Here is a 13,385-nt window from a genome sequence, read left to right on the forward strand (position 1 = left end):
CCCCTGTAGTGTTGCAGTAATTCCGAATAACTGTCACTGAGGATCCAGGCGTAACTAGCGCGGTACTCCTGCTGCTGCCCAGCTCGGAATCTATTAGAAACTGTGGCGGCATTATCAGAGCGGGCGGCATATGGACGAGAAGGGCCACCTGTGGGGCGAGAGTAGGCAGTATAAGTAGACCGGTTCGGGGAACTCCAGCAACTCTGCAGTGCCGAGAAATGTGCCTGATTCGATGGCAGTGAAAACAAATGGGCTTGTCCTCAGCAGTGCGCCATTCATGCGGGCTGCGGAAATGTGGTGCGTAAGAAGATGCGGGACGGGGCGGAGTCGAAGAAGCCGGGTGGGTATCAGGGCGATGGGTCGAGCAGATGGTGTGAAAAACCATGTTTGCGAACTCCTGGCGGACAACTGCCTGGATCAGGGAAACCGTGACTGCAGATGCGTTGGAGGGGCTGGAGTCGAAGGCAGCCGGATCGGCGGCCTTCATCTCACGCTGGACGATTCTGTTAACATCGCCAGTTTTGTTGGGACGAGGAGCGTCGGCACAGGAAGATGTCGCTGGGGTGTTGGGCAGGCGGGCAAACTGCTGGTCGATACGGCGGTTTTTAGCGAGTTCTAGGCGGCGGCACTCTTTTATAACTGCATCCACCATCGCCACGTTGTTGAAAACGAGCAAGTGGAAGGCGTCATCGGCAATGCCTTTGAGGATGTGGGAAACCTTGTCTGACTCAGTCATGTGTGTGTCAACTTTGCGGCACAGCTAGAGCCAAGACGTCCTGAATGTACATGACATAGGGCTCTGTTGACCTCTGCACACGGCAGGAAAACGCCTTCTGCGTGGCAAGTTGGTGACCGTAGGGATTGCCGAACAAGTCTCGGAGCTTTTGCTTAAGCCAATCCTAACTGGTGAGCTCATCTTCGTGCGTCCTAAACCAAACTCGAGGTGTGCCACCCAGGTAAAAGACTACGTTGGCGAGCACGATGGTAGGGTCCCAACGGTTATTGCGGCTGACGTGTTCGTACAGGCTGATACAGTCCTCGACGTCTTCCCCATCTTTACCCGAGAATCACGGGGATCACGGGGAGCGGGGAGAGTGATGTACGTCGTCGAAGTGGCAGCAGGTGTCGGAGCCGGCGGACTCGAGGTGTCGTCGCCGGGAGCCATGAAGGAAGGCTCGACGTACCGTTCACTGCGAAGCTCCGTGACGAGGTACAGGGAACGTCCACCTACACCAGATATGTTACGTAGGAAGACGCAGACGAAATGCTATATACAAGTATATTTACAAGGAAACTCGCAGCACTCGGCCAAGAGGCAACAGCCCGCGCTAGCCTCTAATTGTCGTCGTCGTCTTCACACTGCTCGCCTCTTCGTGATCGCATACATTGTTCCGTAGCAATATTCTAAGAAGGCCGGGTGGTTTGGAACATTCCCACATAGAATGGCAGATGTTTGGGTGTCCTCCACAGAAAGGACATTTGTCGGGATACTGGGTAGGGTAAAAAAGTATGGCGGAGAGCAAGGCTAGGGAAAACATAAGTTTGAAGCTGGTGTCAAGCGGCTGCGTCTGCACAGTTTAGTTTCACGTGTGGTGGAGGCAACATTCTACGGGATAGTCTGTAGTGTTGTAGTATATTGACACGTATACTTGTTTATCTTTATTGGCCGACCAAGTTTCCCCGCCTAACAAATGTTATCGCACAGCGCAGGACGCGCCTGCATGTATCGGAAGTTTCTGGAATGTTATCGATGGTTCCATCCGCTGTCTATCACCGAACCTTGTGTAATCTGATTGCATGTATGCGCGACGCGAATAGTGCAGGACTTTGTGCAAGACACGCGGGTCCCAGCGATTACTCTGGAACATTCGACGATTGATATACAAAAGCCGACGCGCTTGACCCGCTGGTCAGGTTTTCGATGATCGCCGACTGTAATCTCCGCTATCATTCTGCTTTAAGTGTAACTAGCTCTTGAGGGCACAAGTTCACCCAATAAAGATTTAGTTTCGCCATTTGCAGTTTTGCTACTGTGTTCGTCACAGTCACTACCATGTGGCATTTGGTGGAGGTGCCCAGATAGCCATAAACATCCAATAGATGTGCTGGATTGGTCCAAACATCCATAAAAAATGGGGTACCCTATGGACATCGTTTAAATGCACATAAATCTAAGGGACGTACAATGGCATCAAAGTTTTGGATGTCCATTGAACGTCCATTTAGTTCATTCATCAGGCGTACAGCGGACAAAGTGTTGGATGTCCATAAAACGTCTCTAAAAACAGTAGTTCAGACATAAATTGCACCTCTATAAAGTTTGTTGTTTAAGCGTGCATTGTAGGCCCTCCAAAACTTTTCCATTGTATACGCCCTTCTATGATTTTGACGTGGACTATGCTACGCGGTTGGTGCCTGTAGTCGGTGCGACTATATCGAGCTGTTTCATCAGTTCACTTGTAATGGATGTCCATGTGACGTGCCATTCTTTTGCTGGACATCGATCGATTGGTTCTACTTCATAAAGTCAATGTTTGCATATGAAATGTGCATTTTTTCAGTAGAACAAAATACACAAACAGCGGGCGAAGCGTAAGAAGAATATACATGCACCCAAAACATTCCTGTTGCAGATTTTAAGTTTTTGTCGACTTCTTTGTTTCTAGCCTTGGAAAAATAATCGAAAAACAAGGTACAGTACATACAGCAATTTTTTCAAATGGCAGCAATCCTCACGTGCGCAAGTTATTGCGTGGCATCCGATACTTAACACTCAGTCTCGGAGGCCATGTGTGTCGTACGCAAGGAGCCGGAAGCACGCCATAAATGTCGCACTAAATGAAAAATGATGTTTAAAGACGTTAGAAAAGTGAAATGATTTAAAGAGAGTTTACGTATCATGATTCTCTAATTACCAATTATTCTCGCAGTCGCGTGCCTGACATACGTCACGATAAGCAAAGCCATCATTGCAAGCAAGCGTATGCCGGCATGTGCCAGCTTGTGTTTCGGTAGCGTGTCGGTGCTGGCACTGATCCATGCTCTGGTGCTCCCTGAAGGGCTGCAGAAGATAGCAAGATAGCACCACCCTTTCCGTTCTCACAACGAACCACTCTGGGTACTGGGCTTAGGGCTCATTCACACCGGCGACTTGAGGAGGTCGCGCGACCATTTGCGACTCGCAATCAAAAGGCGACCGAAGGCGACTGATGTTCACACCGGCAAGCCCGGCTGAGCGCGACCCGCAAGTCGCAATCCCGGAGATTATCGTTCTCAGCGAGAACTGTCGGAATCTACGCGGAATTTGAACGCGACGCCGGAGGAGGCCGGATGTAGACACACGAAAGATCACTTCCGGTGCGCCGCTGATTGGTTTATCAGTTTTGCGACCACGGTCGCACGACTGAAAAATCGCGCAGAGAGCGACTGGCCCAAAACGGTCGCTTTTAAAGAAAGGAGACCGTTTGCGACCATTTGCGACTGGTCGCTTTGCGACCAACTTGGTCGCGCGACCACTGTCAGTCGCCGGTGTGAATGTGCCCCTTTCCGTTCGATTTACCTTGCACTGCGTGAACTAGTTCCTGGCAGTTCAGAAAAAGTGCCACACTCATGCAGCGCCAGTTCAGCAGTGCAGGCATAGTGCGACACTAGCGCCAAACTGAAACGAATGCTGAAGTACAGGTAGTGCAGGCCTTCTGCTGGTCTTGGCGCTTCGCCAGCTGCACGTCGACTTTTGTTCATGGATTGATCCAGCCTGCCCGCGGTTGAGGCGAAAGTGTTTTGAAGGGTGTACAGGCTGGTTGATACGGTGGAATGCGCTATGGATTGCGGCGTATCATCTGCAGCCATCGTTCAAACAGTTATTGAGCTGATGGACTCGGACAGTGAAAACGAGGACTTCGACGATGTTGTCACAATTCTAGCGCTGAAGCTAATTAGGTTGCAACGCAATAGTACTGTGAAGAGGTCGTGAGTCGATACTTTGATTTTGAATTTAAAAGACTTTTCCGCCTATCGCGCGAGACGTTTGATAGACTTGCTACCGGATACATGGCGTCGCCGTTCTTCCCGAGCGCGACAAGAGGACGTCCATGGGTTAGTGCCGAAAAGACATGCTTGATGGTTTTCGACCTTGCCGTGTCGACTCTACACAGCTGTGTCGTGCGAATGTTGGATTTCCTCAACAGTATCAGTGAGGAGGTTATTGCGTGGCCTGGCCGGCAGGAGCAGGAGCGCAGCAAGGCGAGCTTCCTCGCAAAATCCGGTGGCAAGGGGCCCCAAAACACAGTAGGCTGTATTGATGGCTGCCACGTCGAGATCAACAAGCCGACAGAATCTCCTCATTCTTACTACAACCGAAAGAAGTGGCCTTCAATTGTGCTGCAAGGCATTGTCAATGACAGAAACAAGTTCCTGGATGTATTTATTGGATTCCCTGGCTCGGCACACGACGCAAGGGTGCTGCGTGAAAGCCCTTTCTTTGAAGAAGCCGCGTTGAAATGCTGCAATGGATATATCCTTGGAGATTCAGCATTTCCCCTCCTACCATGGCTGATGACGCCTTACCGAGACAACGAGGCTACTTTCCCGTCGTGGAAGAAAAAGTTCAACGTGGTTCATTCGCAGCAAAGAGTTGCAGTTGAGAATGCTTTCGGATTGCTGAAGCAGCGCTTCAGGCGGCTGTATCTCGTCGATGCTGCAAGCATCAAACAGTGTGTACTTACTGTCATGGGTGCATGTGTTCTGCACAACTTGTGCAATGAAGAGAGAGATTTTTTTGACGAACTGCGGCAGCTGCCAGCGCAAGAAGTTGTCAATGATCAAGACACCGATATCTTCATTGACCGTGGTGTGGCAGGATTCAGCGAGAGCTTGCGAGAAAATATTGCTCAGAATCAGTGCTGATGCTGTATACATTTGAGTGTACACATCAATCATTTTTTGTCATGGGCATGTGTGCACAAAGCCAGCAGCAAAGAACAGTGTATTGAATAGCACATCCATTTCTGGTACCTGCAGGGCTGATACACTGCCTTTCTATTCTAACTACTCTTATAGTCACTGCAGCTATGTACAAGGTGTGGATGCACAGTTTTTGAATTTGAATGTTGCTGAAAGTTAATGCCATTCGCTATTGACCCAATAGAGGAAGTCAATAAATGGTTAATGCCTGTTGGGGTGCTGTGTGCGATTTACTACATAGCCGAAATGGGGGCTGATGCAAGATGTGTTGCAAGACACATCGTTATAGCACATGCGTTAAATGAGGCTTGAGAACCACTGCCAAACATATGCTTGTAGTAAAGCATGTTTTAGTCATATCAGTGACTTGTGAGAAAGCAACATGACAATCAATGTTTTTGGCAATTTATTCGACCTGGGTAGCTTTAGCCTCAACTGCTGTAACAAGCCGCTCCAGCAAAGCCATCTTTTTTTCAGAGCGCTCGGCCCGATCCATTTTGGCCTCTTGGAAAACATCCAGGAGGGTGTTGATGGAAGTGTCCCTGCGGCGCCGCTTGTGGAGTACATTATCCTGGGGCTGTTGCGATGGCCCTGCCTCGTTGTTGCAACTGGCCTCTGTGTCTGAAGGTGTACTGGAATTTTAGGTTGAAAACACTTTTTGGAACTGCACCATAATTAAGCTCCGGCAGTCTTACCATAAATCTTCAGCCTGTATTACTTTTCCTGGGGCTAAAAGGAATGGGGGTGCAATGTGATGCTCGCGCTCCAGTACCTCACCTAGCTCCCTAAAAAAATATGTTCTATACATTCATGAATGGCAGCTCAAGTAAATCCACAGTGGCAAGAACCGCAGAACATTTCATGATGCAGCACAAAAGGCGAAATGAGCAAGGGATTTTTGGTGAGCCTCTGTCTGCTAACCAACATTCCAAGAAGTAGACTTGTCTGTCTTGGTGAAAACAAGTCCACTTGTTAAATGTTGGCTATCAGGCCAAGGCTCTCCTCTACCTCTTGTTCAGTTTGCTACGATTTTGACCTCCAGTAAATGTACTTACTCTTCATGGCTGCAGTTGACGCGCGAATGGCCTGAGTTGTTCTTTGTCTTTGCTCGTTTGTATGCCCTTTCTAAGCTCTTCCATTTATTTTCGGCCTGAATTGGGCTCACATTGCAATTAGAGCGTTTGTTTATTGCATTGGCAAGGGCTTGCCACAGTGCCTTCTTCGTCCTGAAAAGATGCAGAGCATAAAAATATATTTTTCCATTTAACAAAGCAAAAGTCAGCAACAGGGGTTTCTCAAAATGTCTGCAGACCAACAAAGACCACTGAGAGCATTTAGAAGCTCCTGCACTGGTGTGATGACCTCTAGGGTGACTCGCAAGGAGCAAGGAAAATGATCTCGTTCAGCACAGTTTCTGAAATTTCATTACTCTCAATGGCCAAATTGGCATTACATAGGGAAGGAAGCTTCGTCAAAACATAGTTATATCAGTATGTTGTGATGATCATGATGTTCATCATCATCGGCCTGGTTACGCCCACTGCAGGGCAAAGGCCTCTCCCATATTTCTCCAACAACCCCGGTCATGTACTAATTGTGGCCATGCCGTCCATGCAAACTTCTTAATCTCATCCGCCCACCTAATTTTCTGCCGTCCCCTGCTACGCTTCCCTTCCCTTGGAATCCATTCCGTAACCCTTAATGACCATCGGTTATCTTCCCTCCTCATTACATGTCCTGCCCATGCCCATTTCTTTTTCTTGCTTTCAACTAAGATGTCATTAACTCGCGTTTGTTCCCTCACCCAATCTGCTCTTTTCTTATCCCTTAACGTTACACCTGTCATTCTTCTTTCCATAGCTCGTTGCGTCGTCCTCAATTTAAGTAGAACCCTTTTCGTAATCCTCCAGGTTTCTGCCCCGTACGTGAGTACTGGTAAGACACAGCTGTTATAAACGTTTCTCTTGAGGGATAATGGCAATCTGCTGTTCATGATCTGAGAATGCCTGCCAAACGCACCCCAACCCATTCTTATTCTTCTGATTATTTCAGTCTCATGATCCGGATCCGCAGTCACTACCTGCCCTAGGTAGATGTATTCCCTTACCACTTCCAGAGCCTCACTACCTATCGTAAACTGCTGTTCTCTTCCGAGACTGTTAAACATTACTTTAGTTTTCTGCAGATTAATTTTTAGACCCACTCTTCTGCTTTGCCTCTCCAGGTCAGTGAGCATGCATTGCAGTTGGTCCCCTGAGTTACTAAGCAAGGCAATATCATCAGCGAATCGCAAGTTACTAAGGTATTCTCCGTTAAATTTTATCCCCGTTTCTTCCCAATCCAGGTCTCTGAATACCTCCTGTAAACATGCGGTCAATAGCATTGGAGAGATCGTATCTCCCTGCCTGACGCCTTTCTTTATTGAGATTTTGTTGCTTTCATTATGGAGGACTATGGTGGCTGTGGAGCCGCTATAGATATCGTTCAGTATTTTTACATACGGCTCGTCTACACCCTGATTCCGTAATGCCTCCATGACTGCTGAGGTTTCGACAGAATCAAATGCTTTCTCGTAATCAATGAAAGCTATATATAAGGGTTGGTTATATTCCGCACATTTCTCTATCACCTGATTGATAGTGTGAATATGATCTATTGTTGAGTAGCCTTTACGGAATCCTGCCTGGTCCTTTGCTTGACAGAAGTCTAAGGTGTTCCTGATTCTATTTGCGATTACCATAGTAAATAGTTTTTAGGTAACGGACAGTAAGCTGATCGGTCTATAATTTTTCAAGTCTTTGGCGTCCCCTTTCTTATGAATTAGGATTATGTTAGCGTTTTTCCAAGATTCCGGTACGCTCGACGTTATGAGGCATTGCGTATACAGGGTGGCCAGTTTCTCTAGAACAATTTGCCCACCATCCTTCAACAAATCTGCTGTTACCTGATCCTCCCCGGCTGCCTTCCCCCTCTGCATATCTCCCTAGGCTTTCTTTACTTCTTCCGGCGTTACCTGTGGGATTTCGAATTCCTCTAGACGATTTTCTCTTCCATTATCGTCGTGGGTGCTACTGGTACTGTATAAATCTCTATAGAACTCCTCAGCCACTTGAACTATCTCATCCATATTAGTAATGTTATTGCCGGCTTTGTCTCTTAACGCATACATCTGATTCTTGCCAATTCCTAGTTTCTTCTTCACTGTTTTTAGGCTTCCTCCATTCCTGAGAGCATGTTCAATTCTATCCATATTATACTTCCTTATGTCAGCTGTCTTACGCTTGTTGATTACCTTGGAAAGTTCTGCCAGTTCTATTCTAGCTGTAGGGTTAGAGGCTTTCATACATTGTCGTTTCTTGATCAGATCTTTCGTCTCCTGCGATAGTTTACTGGTATCCTGCCTAACGGAGTTACCACCGACTTCCATTGCACACTCCTTAATATTAATAATAATAATATAACTCCTTATAACTCACACTCCTTAATATAACTGGTATTAACCTTAACAGGTTAATACCAATTATTTAAACAGACGAGCCAAACCCAGTGCTGGCAGTATGATGAGAATAAACATACACATGAAGGAATTTTTCAACAGCGCTAAAAAAGACGCACACATAGACAGGGTCAGGACGGGCACGCCGAACTCCAACTGGCTTTATTATTTTTTTGAAACAAGTAAAAACGAGAACTTTCTGTGCGGGCTTCACACTGACGGTAGGCATCCGAACCTGTATACATACGTACAAATGTGCATAGTAGCAGCTATATATATTACATAACATATATGAAAAGAACCAGGGAATGAAGGAGGGAAATCGCTAAAATTATGGTCAGTAAGCTTGTCTAATCACTCAGTAGCTTGGCCAAGCATGATAGAACCCCACAAAGACCTTTAATAAAAAGCTTACCGGAAGCCCCCTTTTTTCCCAAGAAGAGCCTTCTTTTCCTTGTAGTCCGAAATCAGGAACCGTGTCCTGCTTTCAGACCACAGTTCAGTGGTATCTGATTCCGGCACGTCCCGTGCCACTTCTGCAGGTGCCTCCTGTGCCGCGGTTTCTGCTGCTGCTGGCGACTGGGTGCCGGTAGGCGGCTGCTCATCCGCAAACACTACGGACATAACTGCCCCGCCTGGATAAGAAGTAGAAAATTACTCAGTGCAACATAATAATCTAGTCTGTGGCTGTACAATGCCGGATGTACAAAAGCTAACAATTTGTTTTTGTCAAGATCTGTATATCCCAACAACGTAAACACAACTGTTTAGACGCAAACGTACCGCACCCAATAGCTAGAACACCATTGAGTGCACATGCGGAATCAATATAAGTATAAAAAGTTACCTTTAAACGCTAACCTACGCACCGATATTGCGCCCCGTTAGCACACACAAAGAGGTATTAGTGCTAATACACACAAATAGGTATCAGTTTACTACAGATAGTCGTGGGCCAAGGAAAGGTAAGCTGTCATACAGAAACTAACTCGCAGCAGTTAATGATGCGATTAGCGCGCTGACTACAGCGAAATATTTCTTGCGGCTATGACGTTACAAGCACAATGCTTCGTGCACCCACGTGTCTCATGCAACATGGAGCTGTGCCCAAACATACCTTCTGTCCTGTACGCATAGCCGTTCTCTTGCCAAACACGGTTCCCATCTTCATTGACGATCGGCGTCAGCTTCGTTGCCACGCCGCCTGTTGCAACGCAAATGCTGCCGTCGTCTGCTGCCATGGCTGTAGCACGACCGGCACCACCTCCCAACACGGTGCAGGGTCTGCCTGAACTAGCCCTGCACGACGCCTGCATTTGTTTAAAACGAACGCCGTAGTTCAGAGGGCGCCACGTTGCACTGCCAAAACGAATGGCCGAGTGTGGCACTACATGAACTAGTTCAGGTAGTGCAGATAAATCGAACGGACCTGTTATCAGGTTGCGTGCTGACGCTGGGACACTTCATTTCTTATTCTCGCCATGTCTGCAGTGGTGTCCGGTCGTCAATAAGCAGATGTTTTTCAAGGTATGTCGGCAGCTTGTTTTTGCTTTTTTTCTCTTTTATCCCGGTAATGGGTGATAAGCATGGGCCGAAGAGCTGATGCACAACAGTTTCGGCAGTACCCTTCAAGGGATGTCGGCGGTGTTTCTTGCCGGAATGGTAAAAACTGAGCCAATTGGTGCACGGCTAAGACGAGTTTGCAACAGCTGAACTGCAAGCCGAAACAAACGGCGATAGACAAGCGATGTTCTTGTCTGTCTCCCTTTGTCCCGTGTTTCAGTTCAGCTTCTGATACTCGTCTTTGTCTTTCTTGTACTGTGCTTCTTGCGGTCTGCAGTTTTTGTAAACAACGGCACAATTGTTTCAGTGATCACATGTTTTCAATAGTGGTGCTCGATGTTGTGAGGTGGTACCCGTTCATACATTGCTTTTGTTCTGTCTGCCGGTGGAGGTCTTTTGTAATAAGGGCTGTCTGTAGAGCTAAGATCTTTTGCACGCTTTGTTGCACCTCTGTACTTTAACATAGCTCCTGTATATAGCGTGCAGTATTATGTGCTTGTATCATTTATAGGCACAAGGCATGAACTTTCACGTGTTCTTGAACAGCCAGTCATTTTGCACATTATATAAAGCTTCACTGTGTTCTACTGCTTGCAAGGACAAATTTCACTCAGTGGTACTATTTAACGAGATGCCTCAGATCTGCTTCCATGATAAAGGAGATGCTATAGCTGTAGATTTCTATGCTGGGATTTTAGCCTAATCACTGAATTTAGACAAGCTGGAAACCGGTTACTTTAAACGTTTTAAGCTACTTTGTATGTCTTACCCCCCTCCCCACCCGCAATTAAGAAGTGCGCCATAACTGAAAGCCCATGCTTTATTTGGTCAACATGAAGCCTGATGCGAACACGCCCAAGGAAAGGCAATGAGTGTCTTGGACACTTTCACGCATGTCGTTATAGTGACAAAGTCAAGCATATGGGCTTCAAGTAAGGGTGAATATCTCATTGCAAGGTAAGTTATAAGCGATATGTTTGCATAGTTGTAAAGATTCTGTCCCTTTTCATCTTTAGTATGCTCAAGCCAGCAAGAAAGTTGTCTTCCAAGTACGATCCGCACTTCAGCCCCACATAGCATCGTACTGTGTGCCTTTAGGAGTGCTGACAAAGTTTCTTCCTCTTTTGAAACTGGTAGTGGTCTAACTTCTACTCACGGTAATAACTACAAGGCTAAACCGATCTTCAGAGTACAAAAATAATGTTCCCTTTGAAGTGGCAACCTTAAGATGAGCACTCACTGCAACATGTTTCCTTGGCAGTACTGCCAGGTAACACTGCCACGGCCGCTAGATAAAAAAGCAAGGTGCGGCCAGCTACATCGCGCCGCGGACAATAGGCGGGCACGTCTCGGTCGAGTTTACAGTTGCGACCGCTTTCCTTAGTGAGGGCGCCACGGCTCAGGGGTACTTTCGCGACTTCGAGCCGGGGCTAAGCGGGCATTGGTTCTCGCGTCAGAACGTGTTAGCCTCGTGCTCTATGACGATATTAGCCGCGAGATGCTCAAGAGACGAGTCGCCGAGAGAACGGCGAAGTGGGTCTGTGCCCTTGGCGCGAGCGTGTGTCGGCCTGGCTCTCTGGCTCCAGTGTAAATAGCCTGTAAATAGCTTCTTTCGTCTGTGTCTTTCCACACGTAACAATTTCGTGCTTTTTCGAGTGCGTGTGTGTGAGCAGGTTGGTTTGCGTCAGGACATGTTTGCCTCGTGCGATGTGCATTCATCTCTGCTTTTTCGTGTGCATGTGGGTGAGCAAGTTTACCTGTGCTTGCTGTGCTTTGTTAAGGCTCTTCGCTGTGCATAGGTGTGCCGTAGCCAGCCTCGTTCGTGTGGCGCGATGCCGCGCAACTGTTGTGTGCCGCTGTGCAACACAAATGCCAAAAAGGACCCGACTGTTAAATATCACAAGTTCCCCCAGTGACTTGGAGCGTCGAGAAGCGTGGCTGAAAAATATCTCTAGCCAAGGAGTGTCGAGAAAAGGAAGCAAGTGGGAACTGAGCGACAGGTCTCCGGTATTTTCCCTGCACTTTACAGGAAATGACTATAAAAAGAACACGAAGCTTAGGCTCCTGCTTCCGACTGCAGTACCGACCGTGTTTTGAAAGTATCCACAGTACCTTTCCACAAAAATCCACACATATCCGCAGTACCACAGAACTTTTAACGCTATGGTCTCATGTGGAAGCAGATCTTGAAGTAGCACCAGTAGGTTTTTCTCGCTGGGTACATTGTACGAGCTTGTGAAGAAAATGTATGAACAGTGTTTTTTTTAATAGTGGACACAAATATTGTTTTAAATTGAGCTTAATGTTTGTGACCTTGATGTTTTGACCTCTTAATTTACCTTAATGTGAGTGCTTTTGGAAGTTCCGAAGTCTATGCATAACTTTGCGCTGCATAACTTTATTTATACTGTTACGACTCTGAGCAGAACCCTTCCTTACCGCAATCAAGTTGTTGCTTTACGAAACATTTGACACTGGTTTTCAGGTGACATGCGAATTGTGCAGGACCCTGCTGGAAGCACCAGAACAAACCGGGCCACTCTACGGGCTGATAGAAAATATGCACAGTGGAGGCTTGGCAATCCCTAAAATAGAAGTTAAGCTTTGCCAGCTGACTTGCGTCTTTGTTGAGCTGGTCATGAAGACAGACTCGAAAAAGCAGTAATCTGTGCCACCCATTGATGTCAGCCTTACTTCCACATTTCACACAGTGTCAGCAGTTAATGTATGGGAAAAAGGACCATGCTCACACTGAGGAGCTTTGCAAAATACTCTTGAGGAAGTTGCTGCCGCCCTTCTTATCCAACTGGGCTGGGAATGTTAATTCAACAGTTCATCGACTTTAAGGTTGTCGCATGAGCCTCTCTCAAGGAAGGTTCTCCATTTGTAAATACCAGTGAATATATTGTTCCTTGCTTATGACAATGCAATAAAATATCAAGCTGCTGGCTCAAGCATATTTTGCACTTTTCTTGGCTGCAGCTGCACTTGTAAACTTTCGACAACTTCACCTGTATTTAATTGTTTGTTTCAATTAATCACTTAGATGTAGACATCCAGGCGTGTAGCCAGAATTTCTTTTTCTTTTTTTAGTGGACAGGGCCTGAGGGGATTTTGAAGCCAAGCACGAGGGGGAGGGGGCAGGCGCTGTTGGGCGAGTCACGGCCGCTCGATGCAAAAGCACATTGCGTTTGCATCGAGCGGCCGAGTGTGAGTCATAATTGTCAGGAGCACTGGCCAGAGAGAGGAAATATTAAACTTCAGTAAAAGGGGAGCACTCATTAGATAAGCTCCAGCATCACTCAGTATGCTTCATCTTGATGAGAAACAATATACTGATGATTATTTGCAATGATAAGCGTTT

At 46.9% G+C, this 13,385-nt stretch overlaps 1 protein-coding gene across 1 annotated transcript in view; it reads right to left on the reverse strand.

The window, feature by feature from the left end:
• Positions 1 to 5,366: 5,366 nt before the first annotated feature.
• The window catches only part of LOC135910900 (uncharacterized), a 30,635-nt gene continuing 22,616 nt past the window's right edge, over positions 5,367 to 13,385 (reverse strand). Inside the window, exons 2-6 of the mRNA XM_070533485.1 lie at positions 9,576 to 9,768; positions 8,874 to 9,093; positions 6,018 to 6,188; positions 5,658 to 5,747; positions 5,367 to 5,594 (exon numbers count right to left, since the gene is read on the reverse strand). Of these exons, the coding sequence (XP_070389586.1) occupies positions 5,369 to 5,594; positions 5,658 to 5,747; positions 6,018 to 6,188; positions 8,874 to 9,093; positions 9,576 to 9,768 (900 nt within the window). The 3' untranslated portion in view covers positions 5,367 to 5,368. The remainder of the gene's footprint in view (positions 5,595 to 5,657; positions 5,748 to 6,017; positions 6,189 to 8,873; positions 9,094 to 9,575; positions 9,769 to 13,385) is intronic.

Source organism: Dermacentor albipictus, chromosome 2 (assembly GCF_038994185.2).
Source record: "Dermacentor albipictus isolate Rhodes 1998 colony chromosome 2, USDA_Dalb.pri_finalv2, whole genome shotgun sequence".
In the NCBI taxonomy this organism is placed as follows: Eukaryota; Metazoa; Arthropoda; class Arachnida; order Ixodida; family Ixodidae; genus Dermacentor; species Dermacentor albipictus.